This window comes from Misgurnus anguillicaudatus, chromosome 8, assembly GCF_027580225.2.
Source record: "Misgurnus anguillicaudatus chromosome 8, ASM2758022v2, whole genome shotgun sequence".
Classification (NCBI taxonomy): domain Eukaryota; kingdom Metazoa; phylum Chordata; class Actinopteri; order Cypriniformes; family Cobitidae; genus Misgurnus; species Misgurnus anguillicaudatus.
The window spans coordinates 25,366,350-25,388,916 of NC_073344.2; the positions used below are offsets into that span (position 1 = coordinate 25,366,350).

At 36.3% G+C, this 22,567-nt stretch overlaps 1 protein-coding gene and 1 long non-coding RNA gene across 4 annotated transcripts in view; one reads left to right on the forward strand and one right to left on the reverse strand.

Annotated features, from left to right (window-relative positions):
• Positions 1-6,317: 6,317 nt before the first annotated feature.
• On the reverse strand, positions 6,318-9,568 carry LOC141365756 (uncharacterized). The gene is made up of 3 exons (XR_012370780.1): positions 9,285-9,568; positions 9,056-9,123; positions 6,318-6,805 (listed from the first exon to the last, which is right to left on the reverse strand). It is a non-coding gene; the product is annotated as an uncharacterized lncRNA (long non-coding RNA).
• Positions 9,161-22,567, forward strand: part of kcnq2b (potassium voltage-gated channel, KQT-like subfamily, member 2b) — a 47,113-nt gene continuing 33,706 nt past the window's right edge. For 2 of the 3 annotated variants that reach the window (XM_055213839.2, XM_055213840.2), the window contains exon 1: positions 9,162-9,643. In XM_055213839.2, coding sequence (XP_055069814.2) covers positions 9,351-9,643 — 293 coding nt within the window. In that variant the 5' untranslated portion in view covers positions 9,162-9,350. Of the gene's footprint in view, positions 9,644-22,567 lie in introns of all 3 variants that reach the window. The other variant, XM_055213841.2, reaches the window with a different exon arrangement.

The following is a 22,567-nucleotide window of genomic DNA, read 5'->3' on the forward strand; positions in this document are numbered from 1 at the left end:
TTTCATGAGTTTTTATTGTTGTCAGTCTGATAGATTGCTATTAATGTGTATTTTATCTTTGTTGTTTTTTCATCTTCTGCACTATAAACCCAGACAATTTGAATTTACTTAAAAATTTGAGGAAAGCTCTAAAGAAATTTAGTAATGTGAACTAAAACATTTCAGAGTACATTTAGCTTACAATTTCTAGTAATTCCAATATAATTCAGCAAGTTCATTAAACTAAATTTTATGTTATTTTAATTTGAAATATTTTGTAATATTAATTTCATTGTAAAAAATGCCTAGTTAAGGACAACACATTTAATGTTGACTCTTTTATTTATTTGAACACAAAATCAACACATAAACCATGTGCTAAAATGACACATAATAGCATAACACAAAACAATGTGTAAAAAATATTTTCTAAAAGTGCAGTATTTACCAACACAATCATCTTACAAGATAGGTTTAGTGCAGATTCATGATCGTCCATTATAATAGATTGTGTTGGATGTTTAAAGGTGCAGTGTGTAATTTTTAGATGGATCTTTTTACAGAAATGCAAAATAATATACAAAACTATATTATCTTATCAGTGGTCTTTAAAGACCTTTCATAATGAACCGTTATGTTTTTATTACCTTAGAAGAGATGTTTTTATCTGCATACACATAGGGTCCCCTTACATGGAAGTCGCAATTTTTTGCCGCCATGTTTCTACAGAAGCCACTTAATGGACAAACTTTTTTACTAAGTTGTCTCCGATGACATGTTTGTCAGGTGGCGGCTACCGTAGCTTCTCTATGTGATTTAAAAACAAGACTGAACCATTGGTTGCAATTCACAACCTCGCCACTAGTTGCAGCTAAAATTTACACACTGCAACTTTAATACAAGTTAAAATGTTAAACCTTGTTTGTAAAAACAAATACATGCCCTTTTTATTTACGGTTTGGCAACACATTGCAGTGTTGTTAATATGAAAATGTAACCACAAGTTTTTATTAAATAATTTGATTAACACTGAATTAATTTCTTGTCATAACATTTAAACCAGATGACTTTTGAAGGATCCCAGAAATAAGCTGCATGTGCCTTAGCAAACCAGAAACTCTTAAAGTAGATCCTCACTTTACTATAAAAACTGAAAGTTGGATTAACTTAAAAAAAAGATAAAAACTAAAGAAAATGAAGCTTACGTTCTTTAAGTGTTACAAGTTGATGTTTTTGTTTTAGGTAGATCCACTTTTTAAAGTGTACAAAGACCACTCCAAAAGAAACCATTCACTTTTATGTTACATGTTAGAATTTGAACAAAAATACAAGATTTACACAGTTTGCTCTATCATTGTAAATACTTCTTGTGCAGTAAAAAACAGCCAGATGAGTCACAAATGTTTTCTGCATTCTAAAAAATTATTTGCTGCCTTAAATGCTGTTTTTGTTTAATTAACTCAGATTTACAAGTCACTTATTTATCTTGGTGAGTTATAAGTGTCAGAAGTGAGGAGAAAGATGTGCAGAAGATCTTACAGACCCGATGTTCTCCTACACATTCTTAAAAACAAGGTCACAGACGGAGCAGTCGGGTACTGTGTGTGTGTCTGACCCAAATGTGAGCATCGATCCTTTACCACCATCTGCAATGTGCTGAAGATAAAGAGATACTGCAGAGGTGAAAAATCAGCACTTTTATTTTAAGGGCCAGTCTCATTTCTCTGTCTAACCCCCTTCCCCTTTGTCTTCGTCTTCCCCTTGCCCCTCAAAACCGAGTGAAGGGGTAAGATATACCCTAAGTCGCATGTTCTTACCTGATTTTTTTTACATGTAGGAGTGTGGTATGCATGCAAAATAAGACAACACACAGATGGAGAGAGAAAGAAAGCAGAAGGAGGCCTGCCAGAAACAATTTCAAATGTCTTATTTGTCCTGAAATAAATGATACATTAAATTATACAGCTTTCTGGTTAAAGGATTTGGGCTTGTTGAATAGACAGAGACAGAAGTAATTCACAGACACCGGATCTGTCAGAGTTATTGTTAAAGGTGAATCAGTAACATTCATTTTTTTATCATTTTTATCCTGGTATTTTCATGGATTAATATAAAAATTGTATTTTTTGTATTTTTTATGCTTTTTTATTGTTTATGTACTTTGTTTTCCTTTCTTACTTGTAAAGCACTTTGAACTGCATTAATTTGTTTGGAAAAGTGCCATATTAAGAAAATGTGATTGATTGATTGATTGATTTAAAATGAAGTTTACAGCAACCTGTTAAACATTGTTACTGCATAGCATTTTATTATTGTTTGCTTGTATTCCCTCATCACAATGATTCATCTGTTCATGGACATTCACTGCATGTGTGCCAGTTTACACATTTACGCCCCCATTTAGTCGAGCACCTGCACTAAAAAGCAGTCGTGGTGCATCATGGGATGCTGCTTTAAAGTTGGCTTTTCTATGACTGTATTAAAGCCTCTGTCTGCTTGTTTTCTTCATTGAGTTTAATGTGAACTGCAGAGAAATGTGCTTGAATTTATTCACAATATTTTCCACAGCTACTAACAAGCTTTCAAAAACAAATGGCCCAAAAATATATTTGTCATCAGATTGTGTTGTAAATGTGTTATCTTGTTTTATCGTAACGCAGACATTAAAACTTTTTTTTATCTTTGCTAGTTTTAATTCAAATAAAGGACATTTCCATTGAAGATATTTTTCTCTCATGAGAGACCTGGAGTCTCCTGTGAGATGTTTTGGCTCTCGGCCTTCAGCAGTATGAGTGCCAGCAGCTCATTTCATCTGATTGAAATCCTCCTCCATGTCTGTGTGTGTCGTGTGTTTTCTGACATATACGAGCAAAATCATTTATTGCAACACACTTGTTGTATTACAACACACTGTCTTTATAGCAAAATCAGCAATCTTCAGAAGTGAATAAATAACTTCATAGGTTCTGTTGTGGGTTTTCCTTCAGCGAGGACAGATGGTCTGTTTCGGAGGATTAGCTTCAACATTTGTGCACTTGGTGATATTTGGATGAGCTCATGGAAATTGTGTGCAGATGAGAAGAATTTATTCATTTATTGTCTTCCATGTTTTTGTTGAATGTTTTTCTTCTTTGCAAATTACAAATCTGTTTTTGAGGATTCTAAAAAATCGATGTTTCTTTTCAGATGTCGCACAGAGGTTGCATTTGTTGGCCATTGTGGTATAATTTAAGCAACTGTAATAACTGGCAACCGAGCTGTCAAAATATTGGCCAGATCAAACATTCTGACATGGAACGTGTATTTCTATAAGAGAATAACTAGCTATAGCAATGTTTGTCAGAGAAACAGAAATGTAAAGTTAGCATGTTTCCTAAATATCTGAGAACATATAATATTGTTTGTATTCTGTACAGTCAAAAATCCACATTCAGCTCCTATAAAGCCCAAAAAGCAATTTTGCCTTTAAAATACGTCTAATGGGCGTCCAAATATAGCCAAGATGAAGGGTAAAACTAGATACAATTTGTGCTGTCTGTGAATATTAAATAGACGTCTAACCGTAGCCCAAAAATAAATAAATGAAAGAAAACATCTTTGAGTTTGCTTACATGATGGAATATCTTACAAGTTTTTTTTTGACAAAAATGACATGTAACTTAATTCAGTTTTATTTTGGCAAGAAGTGGGTCACTCATAGCTGGTCAATATTGGGTCTAGTTACCCCAGACGGTGAAATGATGGCTATTGCTTGCTGGGAAAAGAAACATTTGTGTTTTTTGTTGATAATGTTGGAGGTGAAATGCCCTAAAGACATCTCTGGATCTACAGCAGTGATGTTTAATCTGCAAAGCATCATGCAAAGAAACTGAAATAATCACATCTGGATCTATTGTGCATCTGCATGAGAAGTCTTTCTTTTGTTTAAGTGAGATGTTTTGCCTCCACTGTAACGCATCATCAAACATCTGTCTGTTTTGTCTGAATGTTTAAGATAGAAATGTTGTTTTGCGTGAGCTAGCAGGATGAAGTGTAGAGATCACTGCTGATGCTTTCATTTGGTAATTATTTTAAAATGATGACAAGCTACATTAAAGACAGCATGAGGTCTGATCACTGTAGGGTTTGTTGAATTCTTATTTGTTTATGTAAAATAAATATTATATTCTAAAATAAATATTCTGTCATCGTTTACTTGCCCTCATGTTATCCTAAACCTGTCTGAGTTTCCTCTTTGTGTTGAACACAAATGTAGATATTTTAATAAATGATGGTAAGCACACAGTTACTACACATTGACTTCCATAGTATTAAAAACAACTACTATTGACTCTGTGGTTACAATCATTTATCAAACAAAATCTCATGATTCATGAGGAGGTTACGCATGTTGACTCATCACTGAAGTGCTCCTGACATCTTTACTTCTGCACATTTATTTCTTTAATTCAACCTCATGTCACATTTATTCATATTTTTGTGTAAAAACAGCTATAGCCGGTTACAATGTTGATCTTTTGTATTTTTAGCCTCCTCAGCGTATAATAAATGCTTTGACCTGTCTGTGCTGTACAGCCAATGATGATAAAGACACACAAAGCTGATCTGGCATATTGTTAGCAGAGTTGTTGTCATGGAAACACAAAGCAGAAGAGATGAAGAACATCACTCCATTTCTTCTGGCATCTCCTTAACACTAACATAAATATCATGCGTTTATAAATGCGCAACAGTTTCTCTTCATCAGAGCTCTTGTAGCTTCAGTAAAGGAAATGTAGATTTTGTTGTATATTTCTAGAACAGGTTTTCTTTAATGGGAAGTGTTGTCAGGGGTGATACTAAATCACTTGCCAAGCACACAATGTGAGTAAAATATGAAGTATATATTATAAAGTATATGAAACGTTGTCTATCACACAGAGCTAACGGGTGTTGTCAACTTCATGCAGTGCTGCGCAGACCAACAGGTGATTATGATATCAAGAAGAAGAGGTGCGTCCAAAATCGCACACTTATTTACAACAAACTATATATTTCTACAGCATTTATTCATTTTTGTTAGTTGATATACGTGTTAATGATCATTTGTGTTTAAGTTAGTTTATGGGCATCGACCCATGTTTGAAGTTGATATTAACATGTTATAATAAGATTAATAAATCCTGGAGTAGTATTATATACTTTCAGTTCAGGTTAACTAATGTAGCTAACTAATGTTATTACAAAGTACATTATGGCATATTGTGTTACTTAAAAATATTTTTAGAAAGAGTTTCATGGCCAGTAAAAAATATTTATTGGCATTTAATTTGTCAGCAGTCATTATAAGGTGTTGCAAAAACTTTGGGCCCTATACAGAAATAACCCAAAGTGCTGCTGGCCCGATCGATTCCCACTGGACTGAGAGAGTTAAGACTTTAATCAATAATTGATTCAATGATCAATGATGTAAGACCTCAACTGCAGCTCTCACCACCAGCTATGAGAGGTTAACACGGTTAAAAACTAACATGATTTAACAACGCTCTGAAGAAAATAAAATAACCTTACCTGTAAATTGGGTAAATTTCATTAAAACTGTCAAATTAAGTGTTCAGGTCATATTTCACCTCAAAAGTAATAAAAATAACTGTTTTCTAAGACAAAATATTGAGAACATTTTCTTTAAGGGAAAAAAAACTCTATTTTCAACCCGGCATTGGGTCAAAAAAAGGGACGAGCCCAGCCTGCTGGATTGTAATTTAACTAGGACTGTCAAAAAATTAATTGTGAATAATCACATCCAAAATAAAAGTTTGTTTGCATAATATATTTGTGTGTGCACTTTGTGTAATTATTTTGTATACATAAATAAACATGCATGTATGTACGTGCGTGCGTGTGTGTTTTAATATTTATTTATTTTTTATATATATACTTTATATTATATATAAATTAAAAATATATTTACATAAAGTTATACATGTATAAGTTATAATGTGTGTATTTATATATTTAGTGCTGGGAAAAATTAATCGCGATTAATTGCATAGAAAATAAAAGTGATTTTGGCATAATATATGAGTGTGTGCTGTGTTAATTATTATGTATGTATAAACACACACACACACACACACGCACGCACGCGCACACACACACACACACATTCATGTATGTATTTAAGAAACATTTACATGTGTATATATATATATTTATTTATATTTTTATATATTCTATATTATATATAAATAAAAAAATATATCTAAATAAAACATTTCTGAAATGAATATATGTATGTGTGTGCGGTTAAATATACATAATAATTACACATAGCACACACTCATATATTATGCCAAAAATCACTTTTATTTTTTATGCGATTAATCGTGATTAATCTTTGCCCAGCACTAAAATAATTACACACAAATATATTATGCAAACACAAACTTTTATATTGGATGTGATTAAACTTGACAGCTCTAAATATAACCCATGCTGGGGTTTTTAACCCATTGTTGGGTCAAATCTAAAGGTTTTTTGGGTTAACTGTAACCTAGCTGCTGTGTTAGTCCCCTTTGACCGAATGCTGGATTGAAAATAACCCAAGATTTCTTTGAATGTATTTTAGGGTATTTTTAGGTTTGGGGTCATGTCTTGGATGAAGTGATTGTATTAGATTTCTCTTGTGTTTTGTTAGGTCATTTAAAGCCCTTTCTCAGTTCTTGTCTTCCTGTGGTGTCAGGTTTTGGCAGGTTCTGTGTCAGCTGAACGAATCTCAGATTGTTCTTGATTTGATTTTCAGGGTCTTGATCCGCTCACATTGCCTCCCAGAAGATGCTGATGTTGTCTGGAAACAAACACAGGCAGCTTTAGAAAAGACAATCACACATCACTTACAGTTTTATCCAGCAGCTCAGGAGGAAATGCTGGAGTCTAAAGATCCCAGTTTGCATTGCTTCCTGATGCATCCCATCGTGCTCTTCATATTCCCCGTGGTCACTGTCTTTGATCTCTTTCTGTTGGTGTGATGGAGGGATAATCTGCAAGTTTTTATGATCTGATCTGCAGTTTGCTGTAATGTCAATCAACACATGATGATAGATGTTTCACTTTACTCAATGTCTCATATTCACACCTTTATATTAAGCAGTTTTTATTTGTCCAGCAGTGTTTTAATATTCCTTAAACAGTTTTTTATGGTGTTGCTGTGAAGAGCCTCTTATAGCACCTTTATTTGTCCATATGAATGACACTTTTGAGAAGAGATGTTACTTTTCTTAAACTATCAGATTTAGAAATTTCACCTAGTGTGTAATGTGTTGGGGATTTTCGCTTGCATTTGGCCCACCCAAAAGCTTCCCATACCCACATGCAGAGGTTTACATACAAAAGTTTGGTATCATTTTACAGGAAACCCTTTGAAATTACACAAAACACTGTTGAAAGTGCTAAACATGATTGTATGTGTTGTCAGTCCTCTAATAAACACAAAAATAAATAGGCGCTCTTTGATGTTTTTTTTTCTAAAGTCTTTATTTGAAAGTGTATAACTCTGGCCCTGAGTACTCCAGTAACATGCAGACAGTTTTGTTTGATTCCAGTAATTGCCAGCTTACAGAGGAATTTTTTTTTTCTCTATCATAATCTATGCAAAAGTTATTCTACTCCAACTGAAAGGAGGAATAATACAATTTTTGTATTTAATTTTTGCCTAAAAATATTTGAAGTGTCCTCATAACCACATACAGTGGAATAAATGCAATTTCTTTTGAAGTTACATAAAAAGCTGCTGTTTGTGACAAATATTGTTATTTGTGTTGTTTTTATATGATGAAACACCAAATTTTACCTTCTTATGTTTATGTCTATGTCTTTGATAGTGTATAACTCTGGTTCTGTGTGCTCTAGCACAGTGATTCCAAAACTTTTTCAGCGTGCGGCCCCCCTTGTGTACGGTGCATTCCTTTGCGGCCCCCCAATGAAAATTTGTGACAAAAAACTGTTCTAAAACTCAACATTTTAATAAAAAAACATTACATTATACAAAAAGTAGTGATTTTGGTTAGTAGCCTTATTTTTTTAGGTTTAATTACACAGAATTCATGATAAATTAAGGTATTTCATAAAATGTCTTAAAACTGGGGCCCCCCTGGCACCATCTCGCGGCCCCCCTAGGGGCCCCGGACCCCAGTTTGAAAACCACTGCTCTAGCAGACTGCAGACAGTTCTGGTTGTTACCAGCAGCAGACAGTAAACACCCAAAAAAGCATGAACTTTTTAGCATGTCGCATTCAAAAGTTATTCTTATTTTACTGAAGGGTGTGAAAATACATTTTTCATATAAATATAAATTTTTTGTTTTGCACATATAATAAATAGCAAGGAATTATTCATGAACACAAACAAAATGCTGTGAATGTACTCATTGTTTAGAGTAGGACCTAAGAGAAAAGATGGTGTAGAATTTGTGGCTATCTGTGCTATCTGAGGCAGTTCACACTCAAGTTTCCCATATGTTTACAAAAGACGATTTTTTACCTCATTATTCACTCGACGATTGTTGCATATGTGTTGACAATAGAACAAAAATAACATGATTCCTTATTCCTGAGAGTGAGAGCTTTCATTTGATATAAGACTTGCCCATGTTTATCCTATTTGAAAAATGTGAAATATGTGAATATTAAATGTAATATAAAAAATTGGGGAGGGGGTGATAGTGTAAATTAAGTGTAAATAACTTTCTTACAGTAAAATATATCTCAAAGTTATGCCTATCTGCAAAAAGTAGAGATTCTAAGCTTTCAAACAATATCTCATATGTGGTACTGGGTTCCTGACAGACCATTAAAAATTAAAGGAATATTTTATATTAAGTCATAATGATTAATTTTGGACCATGTACAGGGTCCGCAGAGTTAAAGAAGTTAAAGAGTTAAATGACTGAGCTGCCATCTATTGTATGCAGTCATAGAAACACCCTAAATAAATGACATCAGTTTTAAAATACACCCACAACAAATTTCATTTACAAAACAATAAACTTACCTAAAACTTTTATTTTTCATTATTTTCAAATATATTTACATTTTTATACCTTTCCAGCTTCTTTTCTTGTGTTTTCATTTCAATCTGCTGTGTGATAGGATAGGAGGAGCTGATGTACTGTAAAGAGAGAGAGAGAGAGAGAGAGAGAGAGAGAGAGAGAGAGAGAGAGAGAGAGAGAGAGAAATTGCAGATTCTCGTCTTCGCATCGCTATTGGTTTCCTCCTCGCCCTTTAGCGCACGCCGCGCACCTCTCACGCCCAAATCAGCGATGCTCGTACCTGGCGCAAGGCGAAGATCCCTCAGCATCAGGACCAGCGGCTCTCCATGACGACTGAACCTCCAGCATGGTCCAGAAATCCCGCAACGGCGGGGTGTATCCCGGCCCGCAAGCCGAGAAGAAGCTGAAGGTGGGCTTCGTGGGGCTGGAGGCGGGCGCGACGGAGTCCAGTCGAGACGGCGCGCTGCTCATCGCGGGCGCCGAGGCGACAAAGCGCGGCAGCATCTTGAGCAAACAGCGCTCCAGCATCTCGGGCAAGAGGCCGCCGAAACGCAACGCTTTCTATCGACGCTTGCAGAATTTCCTCTACAATGTGCTGGAGAGACCGCGCGGATGGGCGTTCATCTATCACGCATACGTGTGAGTATATCTGCATCAATGACTTCTGATCTGTTAGATCAAAACAAAGAGCTGCATCTCCATCACCTGACATTTATTCATGAAGATGTTTATAAACACCGGTCACTGCTATAATGTTTCAATACGAGTTTGGTATTAATATTAAAAAAGGATTCGTTTATGGTTTTAATCATCTGACTAAAGAACCTATTTGATGCTGAAATGGATCTTTGTGTTGGCACTGAAGGATCTTTGGGTTTTGCTCCTATCGAAATCTGATGTTGTTTGTTTTTGAATGATCTGAAATGAAACAAAACATCTTGTACAGATCAGATCTCCAGTGGCTCACAAATGCATTACGTGAACCTGGATTCTGAATTATTTACTAAAATCCTGTCGGCCCATGTGACTCGGGAATGTTGCGGAGTTGTTACTCATGCTGTCGTGCTGGAGTAATATTCCAGATCTGGATTCATCTGGTACACTGTTCTCCTCTGTTATCTGTAATCAACAGAACATATACAATCTTAGACATAAAGAACAAGCTTCCTTAATCAATCCTATAACAAATATAGAGAGACATACCGCTGATAAAGTTATCCTTGCAAACAAGTATTGCTGTGGTATCATAGTAAACATTGTGGTGATATGTGATGCTTATGTATCATTTGTCAATGGTATGGTACCGTGATTTTTACACTGAAAGTACACCTTGTACCAGATAGTTACTCTGTTTTTTACAGTCAGAGATTCTTTCAGCACCACAGTGAGTGGACAGCTCCCCAAAACACACAATAATCATTCACAACTTAACAACTCAACACAAAGTATCAACAAATGTTCAAGATTTTTAAACAAATCTTTTTATATATTGAAAGAAACACAGAAAGTATTGTGAGCATATTGTAATGTGATTCAGCTGTGATGGGAACTTAAACAGAACTGAAAAGCTCTAGCATTTGTTTGCCGATAAAAAAACTGTATTTATGTAGACATAGATGAATACTAAGAGTTGTGTACATGGTAATAACATATCATGAGTCTAAAACATGATTGTTTTATCCTTCTTATGTAAACCTCGTGCATGCAAAAGACCGCTGGAAAACAGACAAACCTCAACATAACACCAACTGTGACGTTACAGTCCAGATTTACGCCCAGAACCTTAAATTACACAATAAATTAATTACAATGTTGTTACAATGCTAAAAACAAAGTTGTGACTGCTAAATTATCGCTATATGCTAGTTAATGTTATATGCTAGCGTTTAGTCTGAAGTTCTACTATTGAGGTTACAGTTACGTTTTGCAGGTCCAAACTGAAAAAAGCACAAACTTACCACTCAGAAATGTCCATTAACAATCTCCAACTATTGATTATTCCTCAAAAGCTGTCTCTTCATCTGATACAGACTCAAAGATAAGATCTGTTTACATACACACAGAGCTACTGAAGGAGAAACAGCCAATCAGAGCAGAGCTCAACATTATTATTCATGACATTCTTCAAATAAGGTAATAATAGACCATTTCATTTTAAGGGTTGTAAATGGACATGAAAAACTGACTCTGGATCATTTTGCACTTAATAAAGGCACAAACCTTCTATGTAGATATCAGAAAGCAATTTAACAGATTATTACAATGCATTCTACGGCACCTTTAAATATACATTTTTGAAATTAGTTAATAGTTCTTCTCCCCATGTTTTCTCTGTATAGATCTAGTATAGGCAGCCGTCTGTTTTTTGTATGGAGGTTTATTTGTGATTATTATATATAGTCTGTGGATTACATCCGGCACAAATCAACATTTGTGTGTGTGCGTATTAATATGCAGATATATTTATTTGGTTTAAATATGCAGAGATTTTGCCAGCTGAGTCTTGGTAACTCCCCAGATTTCTTCCTTGTTTATAATCATATTTGTGTGATTGCTTTTGCCATAGTCATCTTTGGCTGTGTCTAAGAGATTATATTACACTCTTTATTATAAGGCTCCTTTGGAAACGTGTATTGTGAACATTAGCTTTGGCTATAAACACATTAGAAGTGCAGATATAAGGATGATGTTCCTGATGAATTTGTGGTTGTGTGTTGTCTCGCTCTGAAAATCTGTATATACACTGTAAAAAGATTGACTGTAAATTCACAGTAAATTACTGGCAACCAGTTGCATTACTTTCACAGGAAGGTACAGTATGTAACTTCACAGTAAATTACTGTCATGCAGGTACTGTACTTTCACAGTATGTTACTGTGTCATTTTTACAGTAAATACTTGTGAAATGACAGCTGTATACCGTGATCTTACAGTAGTTAGTCCTCCATATTACTGTGATTTAGCAGTATGTTACTGTAATACTACGTTATTTAACTGTGAAATTACAAGTAATGTATTTTAGATTACTGTGATATAGCAGCATTATCCCATAGAATAAATGTATTTAGTCATTAAGTTACAGTTCATGCACTGCTATTTAGCAGTAATCTGCTGTAGAATTACAGTTTTCACTGTAATGTTACTGGCTATATCAATATATTAAAATTAAAAAGATGTTAAATTCAAATAAACACAAAAACAATCGATTTCATACTTTTATTTTGTACATAACATATTATTACATTTTATTATTACATATTATTAATTGACTATCTCAGATAGTATAAATAACATCAGAATAATAACTACACAGAATAATATTTCCTTTCGTGCATTGGAACACTGCTTACACTCTACAGCAGGGGTGGGCATTCCTGGTCCTTGAAGGCCACTGTCCTGCAAAGTTTAGCTTCAACCCTAATCAAACACACCTGAAAATCTCAATCAAAGGCTTCAGTATGACTTGGAAATGACATTGAGGTGTGTTTGATTAGGGTTGGAGCTCAACTTTGCAGGACAATGGCCCTCAAAGACCAGGAATGCCCACCCCGCTCTGCACTGTAAAAAACGGAACTTATATTTTTTAATTTAATCAACTTGACTTTATAATTCATTTAACTTTTTTGACTAATGAAGAGTTGCAATAAATTATAAAATTAAAGTAGTTAGCTTAAGTTATTTCAACTTTATTTTTTATACTTAATAGCAACTCCTCACTAGTCAAGAAAGTTGAAATAAATTGTAATTTAGAGTTAATTAAACCTAAAAAATAAGTGCAACAAATATTTTATTTTTACAATGTAGACTGACATTCACTAATTTCTTCATGTTTCTTTATTTAACAAACACAATATAGAACAGGGGTCTCCAACCTTTTTGTGAGCAAGGGCTACCACAATGGATAAAACATTCTGGAGGGCTACCTTTTGATATAGTGTACTCAAAACTTTTTTTGTTTTACTTGTTGATTTTATTTCATTGTACTTTTTGATATGTTTTTGTATTGTTTAAAATTTTAACATATGTAAACCAAGCCAAGTCAATATAAAAAATATGTAATCAACAAACATTACAATTGAGACAATTAATAGAATGTGATTTGGTGGGCACCTCACAGACTCTGTGTATATACCTGCTGCCCATTGGCACCACGTTGGAGACTCCTGATATAGAACATTGTAAGAGTACAAAGTGTACAATCGCCTCTAGCTAAACAAAGAACTAGTATTTGTGACACACTAGACTGACATCCATTCAAGTCATAAGTTTTCTAATCAGTGTACAGACTTGCAGCTTGTTGTTTCTGTCCTTTCTGCCTGTCTGTCTCCGAATTAATGCCCAAGAAGCACCTATAAACAAAAAGGCAGAGAGAAAAGCTGTTAGTTTCTTTCAAGTGGGATGCAGTACAGAGCAAACTAAAGTTAGCTCAGTTTGGACAAGGTGGTCCAACAAAGCTGGTCTAAGACTTTTGCACAGTAGTGTGTATGTATGTATGTATGTATGTATATATACAGTATATTACAGCTGTTAACGGTGACAGTATTTTACCACCGCGATGGTAATGCACCAATTTACTGCGGTGCGGTGGTTATAGAATGTTTGTATGTTTGTCCACACGCGCATTGATGAAAATAGGCTTATATATAATATAGGCTTTTAATATAAAAATGTAAATGAGGATCAGATATACGTTTTTTAACAAACATATGTGTTAATAGCCAATTTCTTTTTCAATCGGTGGGTGGTCTTCACAACGTCAAATAATAAGGGATTATCATGCTTCCGGGTTTTTTGGGCGGGACTTGTCAACTTTGTGCATGTCCACTTCTGGTTCAGTTAGGTTAGGTATCTAACATCCTGTTAGGCAGTGGTAAAATGTAAGGCCGCTGACACACTGGCTGCGTGGTGTGAGCGGGGCGTTTCTGTTGCGTGTCAGTTGAGTGGCAGCTGCTTCACATTTTCTGTGTTTTTACCATAGACTGTAAAAAAGATGGACGACGCCTGTTCGCTCTCTTCCATTGGGGAAAAGTGAAGCCGCCAGTTGCTCGATATGGCGCTGACATCTGCGGGGTCTGCGCAATAGCGATTTCGGGACCAGTCATGCGCATAGTGAGCAGGAATGGAAGGCGCAAAGTCAAAACCCCGCCCTCGAATGCGCATATCACACTGTAGAATGCGCATATCACACGATATCACAGCTGTCAATCATGACGCGACACCACCGTTTTTATACCATTAGATAACTAAATAAAAACAAACTTATTTTAAAAACAAACACATGAATTTACATCAGTGTGATAAAAACTACAGTAAATGAAAGAAACCAGCTTCGGAAAAAAAGATAATTGAAGTGTAATTAATTTTTTTTGTTGGTCTCAAGTCCCATTGAATAACATAAATTTAAATTACATTTATATCTGAATTTATGTCAACCTAAAGACTTTCAAACATCAAAATGTCATTAATTATTATGTATTTGTGTACAAAATGAAATATAAACATATTTTCCTATTCTATTTTGCCTGGAAACGCTTCCAACAGGCGTTGGTTCTATTTCTAGCATGCACTCGTTTTTTGCGCAGCTCGAGCCGCGCCTGAAACGCACATCTCAAGCAGGCACTCTGCAAGATCTAACCTGTTAACATGGGAGCCGAATTAAAAACGGACACGCCACGCAGCTGAGACGCTTATGCCACGCATCCAGTGTGTCACCGGCCTAAGTTAACGAAGTACTGTATTTTAAGTAAATTTTCCATGTATTTGTACTTTACTTAAGTATAATATATAGTACATACTTTTGACTTTTACTTTGTTATATTTTGCAACAAATTATCTGTACTTTTACTTTACTACATTTCTACAACACCATCGTTCCTTTACGTACCTATTCCTGTTATAATGTTTTGCGATCTGACGAGCGTAGGCTACGCATCAGTTTTCATATGTACTTTTGCGTGCCAAAGAAGCAGCTGCTTGCTCAGTTAACCCACAAATGAAGAAGAAACAACAGCTTGTTATGTATGATTTGAGAAGATTAGCAGTGATGGAAATAAAAAGCCAGTGACTTTTTTTGCAGTTTGAGTTAAATCACTCCTCAACTTTTGACCCATCTTTGTTCTCACCATGGCAAACGGATAAAGAATGTTTCAGCAGCAACAACATAAACAAGCGGCTTGCGCGATCCGCACGTAACTTCCGGTAAACTCCGCTAAGAACAAAAAACAACAAAGTTCTTTAAACGTAGTTTATTTATATAACAAGCAAAAAAACAACAACACATAGATTACATAGGAAACCAAAACATTTGTTATTTTCGACGAGGCATTTGTTCAAGAGATCAGTTTAGCAACTAGTCAGACCATTAAAAAAAACGAAACCGGAAGTAAAGGTTGGATCCAGACGCGTATTTTGTGCATCCGATGAAACCGTCTATACCTATGACGCAGGATTTTTTTTAGCTGACGGGAAGGATTCTAGTGGACCAATCACAGCGCTTGTGGACCTTGTAGATCTGACGCGTCATGCGCTGTTAAAGTTTTGGCAATTTTATAATTAAAATTTCTATGCAAAGCTACGCACAGGCTACGGATAACCTACGGCCTAGCTACGGTGTAGACCCCTTAAGGGATAGTTCATCTTAAAATGAATTTTTTATGTTTGTCAGCTTACCCCCAGGCCATCTATGATTTAGGTGACTTTGTTTCTTCAGTAGAACACAAATGTAGATTTGTAACTACAACCTTTTTAATCTGTCAGTCGTATAATGCAAGTGGATGGTAAAACAATCTGAGAGAGAAAAAATGCACAGAGATCCAAATTAAACCCTGCGGCTCGTGACGACACTTCAATGTCCTAAGACACGAAACAATACGTTTGTGGGAGAAACCGAACAGTATTTATATCATTTTTTATAGGGCTGCACGATAAATCGCATGCGATTGTCACGCGCCTCTGTTCAGTGAAGCCGGTTCCTTGATTAGTAGTAAATCGCCATTAGCTGCTTTTAGATGGAGCGATATTAACTACACAGAGCCGTAGTTCACTGAAAAGTTGACAATATTACATTCATAATCGCATGCGGTATATCGTGCAGCCCTAAATTTTTACCTCTAAGACAACACTATACCCAAAGCAATACGCACATACATATCACCGTCTGATTCTTGTAATGTTTAATGGTGGGATGCGAAACAACTTCATAGGTGCATACCGCCACCTACTGTATTGGGTGCAGGGCATGAGGGCCCATATACACTATACAGGGCTCCCGCTACAGTAGGTGGCGGTATGCACCTATGAAGTTCTTTCGCAACCCGCCATTAAAGATTACAGGAATCAGACGGCGATGTGTACGCACGTATTGCTTTGGGTATAGTGTTGTATTAGAGGTAAAAAATTATATAAATAGTGTTCGGTTTCTCGCACAAACCGATCATTTTGTGTCTTAGGACATCAATGTGTCTGCATGAGCCGCAGAGTTTAATTTGGATTTGTCTGTGTATGTTTTTTTTCTCTCAGATTTTGTTACCATCCACTCGCATTATACAACTTACAGACTGAAACGATTGGAGTTAAAAATCTATATTTGTGTTCTACTGAAAAAACTAAGTCACCTACATATTGGATGGCCTGGGGGTATGCTTACAAACAAAAAATTTATTTTAAGATGAACTATACGTTTAAGCCCATGTTATAGCTATGCTGTAGGTTATCCGTAGCCTGAGCATAGCTTTGTGTAGCCTGACGTGCCCTTGCCAAATTATTAACAGCGCGTCAGTTCTACACGGGCCGCAAGGCTGTTACTGGTCAACTAGAGCCTTTCCTGTCTAGTAAAAAAACTGTGTCATAGGTATTTCCGTTTGCGCCAGTGAGAACAAAGATGGGCCAAGTTGAGAAGTGATTTAACTCAAAATGCAACATAAGTCGCTGTTTATTTACTTCCATCATTGCTGGTCTTCTCAAAACATACACAAGTTGCTGTTCTTCTTCGGTTGTGGGTTAACTGGGCAAGCTGCTGCTTCTTTGGCGGTTGAGCTGCTACTGTGGTTACACCCGTGGATACTGACTACCAGCGGTCTGCATGTGTATTTGCATGTTGACGCGGGCAACTGCGCAGAGAAGTGCATATGAAAACCGACACGTAACCTACACCATTGCGGCTAAGCTGTAGGACCTACGCACAACTATAATGAACCCTTTACGCACGACTATTACACTCTTTTATTTTATGTCTAGCTGGTGCAACCGGACCCAGAAGACTAGAAAGGCAATATACAAGTACAGTGCATTTACCCCAAAATAATAGACTTAATGCTAATTTAAGGGTAAAATATATATTTACATTGGAGGAACACGCCCACGTTTTGGGAGTTTGGCTTATTCACTGTATCCCCCAAGTGAAAAAGAAGTACACTTCCATAGTGTACTTAAAGTGCTCTATTTTCGTGCACTAATTTTGTACTTAATATACTAAAAAATCTTTTTTAGTACTTAAGATAATCTTAAGATCATCTAAGTGTACTTCACTGTGCTATTTTGAGACACCATAAATATGAACTAAAATGTGATAAAAATGTATTTTAAAAATTTATTTAGGTACCACTTGTAGTAAACTTGAACAGATCTTTGTATGAAAGTTGGGTTCAAGTTTAATACAGGTGTTAAATAAATAAATATTTAATACAGAGATAGTATGTTAAAAGTGCATTTAAAGTGCAGTTTAAATTCATGGTCTCTCAAAATAGCACAGTGAAGTACACTTAGATAATCTTAAGAACATCTTAAAAAGTACTAAAAATGAACTTTTAGTAGGTACAAAATTAGTGTGCGAAAATAGAGCACTTTAAGTATATTATGAAAGTGTACTACTTTTTCACCTGGGCCAGAGTTAGATAAGTCCATACATATCTTTCCCATCTCCGTGCGTGCTGTAACTATGTCTGACGCAGCCCTCGCTTAGCTTAGCACAAAGACTGGAAGTGAATGGCTCCAGCTAGCAAACTGCTCCCAATAAGTGACAAACTAACGAACATTTTCCTATTTATATGTTGTGATTTGTATAGTCACACCGTGTACAAATAACAAGGTCATATGAGACACAGCCACCTTTTAACAGTATACAAACTGGGGACTATATTCTCAGAAGATGAAGCACTGCTACTTGGGCGGAGTGATTTGCTCGCAGCACCCGAGAAGCCCCCTGGTGAGGAGCAGAGAGTTTGGTCAGAGTCGTGCAAATCACTCCGTCCAAGTAGCAGTGCTTCGCCTTCCGAGAATATAGTTCCCAGTATGTATACTGTTAAAAGATAGCTGTGTCTCATATGACCTTGTTATTTGTACATGGTGTGATTATACAAATAAATAGGAAATTGTTCGCGTTATTTTGTCAATTATAGGGAGCGGTTTGCTAGCTGGGACCATTCACTTCCAGTCTTTGTGCTAAGCTAAGCTAGCGGGGGCTGCGTCAGACAGAGTTACAGCACCCACGGAGAAGAGAAAGGTATGTATGGACTTCTCTAACTCTGGGGGATACGGTGAATAAGCTAAATTCCCAAGATGTGTGCATGTTCCTTTAACATTAAGCACAATGGTATCATTGGGCTCGTTGAAGTTTACCATCAGAAAGAGAAGAATGAATGCAGCCTAGACAAAACATCTTTACCCCGTTGAAGATAGTTGACTCCTTGGACAAACTTCAGAATGTTATGGTAGTTGGTATCCAGGGCTTCTCGAAACTTTACTCTTCTGAGTGATGTCCCCATCCTTGTGAAGTGTGGAAAAAATACCTGGAAACCATGAAGAAGGCTTCACTTTTCATGTTGTATACATAAATGCAGGTTCACACACATGAAAGTTACTAAGCACTACTGAACAATATATACAGATTAGAAATGTGAAACTATAGACGGTTTCATTGGAAGCACGTGATACACGTCTGGATCCGAACCTTACTTCCGGTTTCGTTTTTTTAATGCTCTGACTAGTTGCTAAACTGATCTCTTGAACAAATGCCTCGTCGAAAATAACAAATGTTTTGGTTTCCTAGGTAATCTATGTGTTGTTTTTTTGCTTGTTATATAACTACGTTTAAAGAACTTTGTTGTTATTTATTATTAGCGGAGTTTACCGGAAGCTACGTGCAGCCGCTTGTTTATGTTGTTACTGCTGAAACGGTCTATAGGGCAGGACAACTAGGGTGTCAACCTTAAAATGAACTGTGTGTGTAGTTAGAAAGCTCACCACCCTGTAGTCAGTTCTGCCCATAAATACAAACACCATCACAAGATAATGATTAAAACTTATGAATTACCAGCTGGAAATCACATTTACGTTCGTGCAAGTTACTTGCAAAAACACAGATGACTCTGAAAAGTTGAAATGTTTTTAAATCAATGCGGTGCGGGCGCGCCTGAAAAAAACGAGCGCGTCGCTTCGCCTATATTTGAAATAACGGACTTGAGCGCGCAAAAGACGCAATATATGTGAATCACTCCTTAAAATGTCTTAAAACATTGACATACGCACTTTATTTTTTAGGTGACGCGGCAGATAACCGCTGCTCCGTATCTCTCTCACACATCTCTATAAGTTATATTTTGAAATGAATTTATGTCTACCCTAATCCACGACACCATCATCTGGTTTTACTGAAACCGGGCATATTAATTAAGTTCATTTTTCTATCTGATAATAACGGCCATAATGTTCGTATAAGCCACAGTTTACCTCATAACTTTATTCCCCAGTGGTTACCTCAGAAAGATGCTGTGAAGGAAGAAAAAGAGAGAAAGCTGTTAGCACTAAGAAAAGCTCAAGTTAACAAATAATGTTTTATTTTTAATAAAGCTCCTAAAAGGTCTCACAGTAACACTACCAACATCTGTTCATTGCTTTATTTTCAAATTTAGCGGTTCAACCCACGCGAAACCTACAAATAACGACATTTGGATAATACTACATGCACTATGACATATATTTTGAAAATAAATCAGTCATTTATTTGACAAAATTTGACATTTTAACACTTACCACAGAATCCGTTGGATGAGACCGCAGAGATGAGAGAACCCAAACAGATAGCGCGCGTCGGAACTTACAGCCGTTCCCTGTGATTTCGCCGATGGCATTATTTTCACAATAAAAGTCTGAATACTGTACTATATTGTGAAATGTCACAGTTAAAGCCTGTGACATGCTAATAATGTAATTTACTGTGAAATATCACAATTACATCTTGTGAAATCCCGGAAATTTTTTACAGTGTACAGCATTTCTGTGGCTCATCTGTGATGTGAGACGTGTGTGTTGTGAGCTCTGAATCTTGTGGACTTTTGGGTCTTGATAAATTTCCATCATTATCAGGTGTGTGTGTGTGTTTATGTGTGACCTCTCAGTTCAGGTGTGAATCAGGCAGCACCGTTTAGGTTTAGTGTGAAAGAAGCAGCGTGATGTCGTGATGATGAGAGCGATGTGGCCATCTGCCCTACACATCTCACACACATTCATCAGGAGTTGTTTTTGAGATGAAAACTGAAGAAAACACCTTGTAAAGATGAGCTGAAGGTTCATTGATAGTCTTTTATGATTCTTTCTGCGTATTTGTTTCTAAGCATCACAGATCTGCTGGTTTTTGTTGAGCATTTTATCCGAGGTTTTAAGATGCAAATGTGCAAATGTTGTTGTGTTGTGATGTACGGCCCTTGCATCATAGTAGCACATTTTGCACATGCGGCACATGTGTCTTATAGCTTCAGTTTGTTGTGAGGTGACAGATATGCACATACTGTATATGAGCTGTTAAAAGATTTGATTTGCTTATTTCCTATTGGCTCATAAACATCAGCAGTCTTTTCCTTGAAAGCTGCAGATGAAGACAGAGAGATTCATAACAAATTAACCCCTTCACAAAGCTAAATTTATATAAATGTTCTCAGCATGACAAGAGCCCTGAATGATCTGTGGATCCAGATTCAGCTGGTGTAAAGCCAGTGTTGGGGGTAACGAGTTACAAAGTAACGGATTACAGTAACTACATTACTTTTTTGGGTAACGAAGTAAAGTAACGCATTACACTAATAATAATGGTAACTACACTACTTTACTAGACTATAGGAACGCGCTTTCCTGCGTTACCCAGCAGTGTTAGCCTGGGTGTAAAGTTCTGTCTATTTAAGTGGTGCGTGCATGCGTGTCCCTGTACGTGTGCCGTTGCCATAGAGATTGATTTGACGGAGCTGCTGGTGCAAAGGGGAGCGGGAAATGAAGACGGAGGGTTTCAGCCACTGGGGCGATATTCACATAACTTTCAGCGTATTGCTCGAAAGGACAAAAATATTCGTGTGAAATGCACACTATGCCCACACGACAAGTGTCTTTCAACTGCTGACAACGCGATGAGCAACCTGTCTGCGCATTTGTAAGCCCAGCATGGCAATACAACACTTGTGGCGAAAGATCCTGCTTAACTTACGGTCAGGGATCGAGAGGTCCGAACCCGAAGACGGAATTAGGTAATGAACCTCAATCGAGTCAGACCCAGAGCATAATTCTTTTAAAGAAATTATTTGAACGTAACCCGAACAGCAATGTCGCGTGCGCTCAATTTATAGAAAAAAGCCAGGAGTCAGGACCGCTGTTTTCTTCATAATCTTACTTCCAAATCTAATCCTATAAACTTTTCGGTGTTTGATGTATCACTGTTACCGCCCTGCCAGACTGTCTTAAATAGAGAAATAAGTTAATTCCTTGATTTGCGTTGTTGATTCATTTATAAATAATTCCCCCAAGGGTTTAGTTTATGCGCAAAAAGCATTAAAATGAATAGAACGTGATGATTACGTCTTTCTTTGGTGAAAAAATAATAAAATAAATAAGCCTATATGAAATGTGTTTGCCTTAAATAATGAGCAAATTAACAAAACGAATTCAAAAGTAGCCTATATGAGTTTATTTATTGTGTGACGCGCTCCCAAACCGATGCAGCACAAAACACTTTTTACCTATTTAAAAAAGCACAATGTTTTGTTATTATTGCGAGTGTAACTTTACATAAATAAATTTACACATTACAGTTTTGAATGTTGTTTTACTTTTATTTGTATGACCATAATTTAAGGTAATTTAAGGTAATGCAAAATGCAAGCTCCTCACGCGTTTCATGCCATCACCCGCTGGGTTTACACAGGGCAGCGAGAAAGAGACATTAAACGTTAAACATTTAACATTCTACTTGAGTTTTTTTGGACATCCCTTTGGAATCACTGCAATCATATCATCAATTTATAAGGTAATAATAAATATACGCGCAGCGCTTATGAGTGTTCAAACACTGCTGTCCGCTCAGCTGTCAATCAGCCGACCCTCACAAAGTTTCACATTAAATGATAATATATTTGAACAAGCATGGTCCTGTGCTTATTTCTGTCAATGTTCTGCATGAAGATCTTTAAAGGTTTCTACTTACATCACGATTTGCGGTGCGGCCGGTCGCAGTCTTTATGTAAAACGGGTATGAAATAAATTGATGCTGATGTCGGATAACGGGTCAACTGTTATTTTAATCGC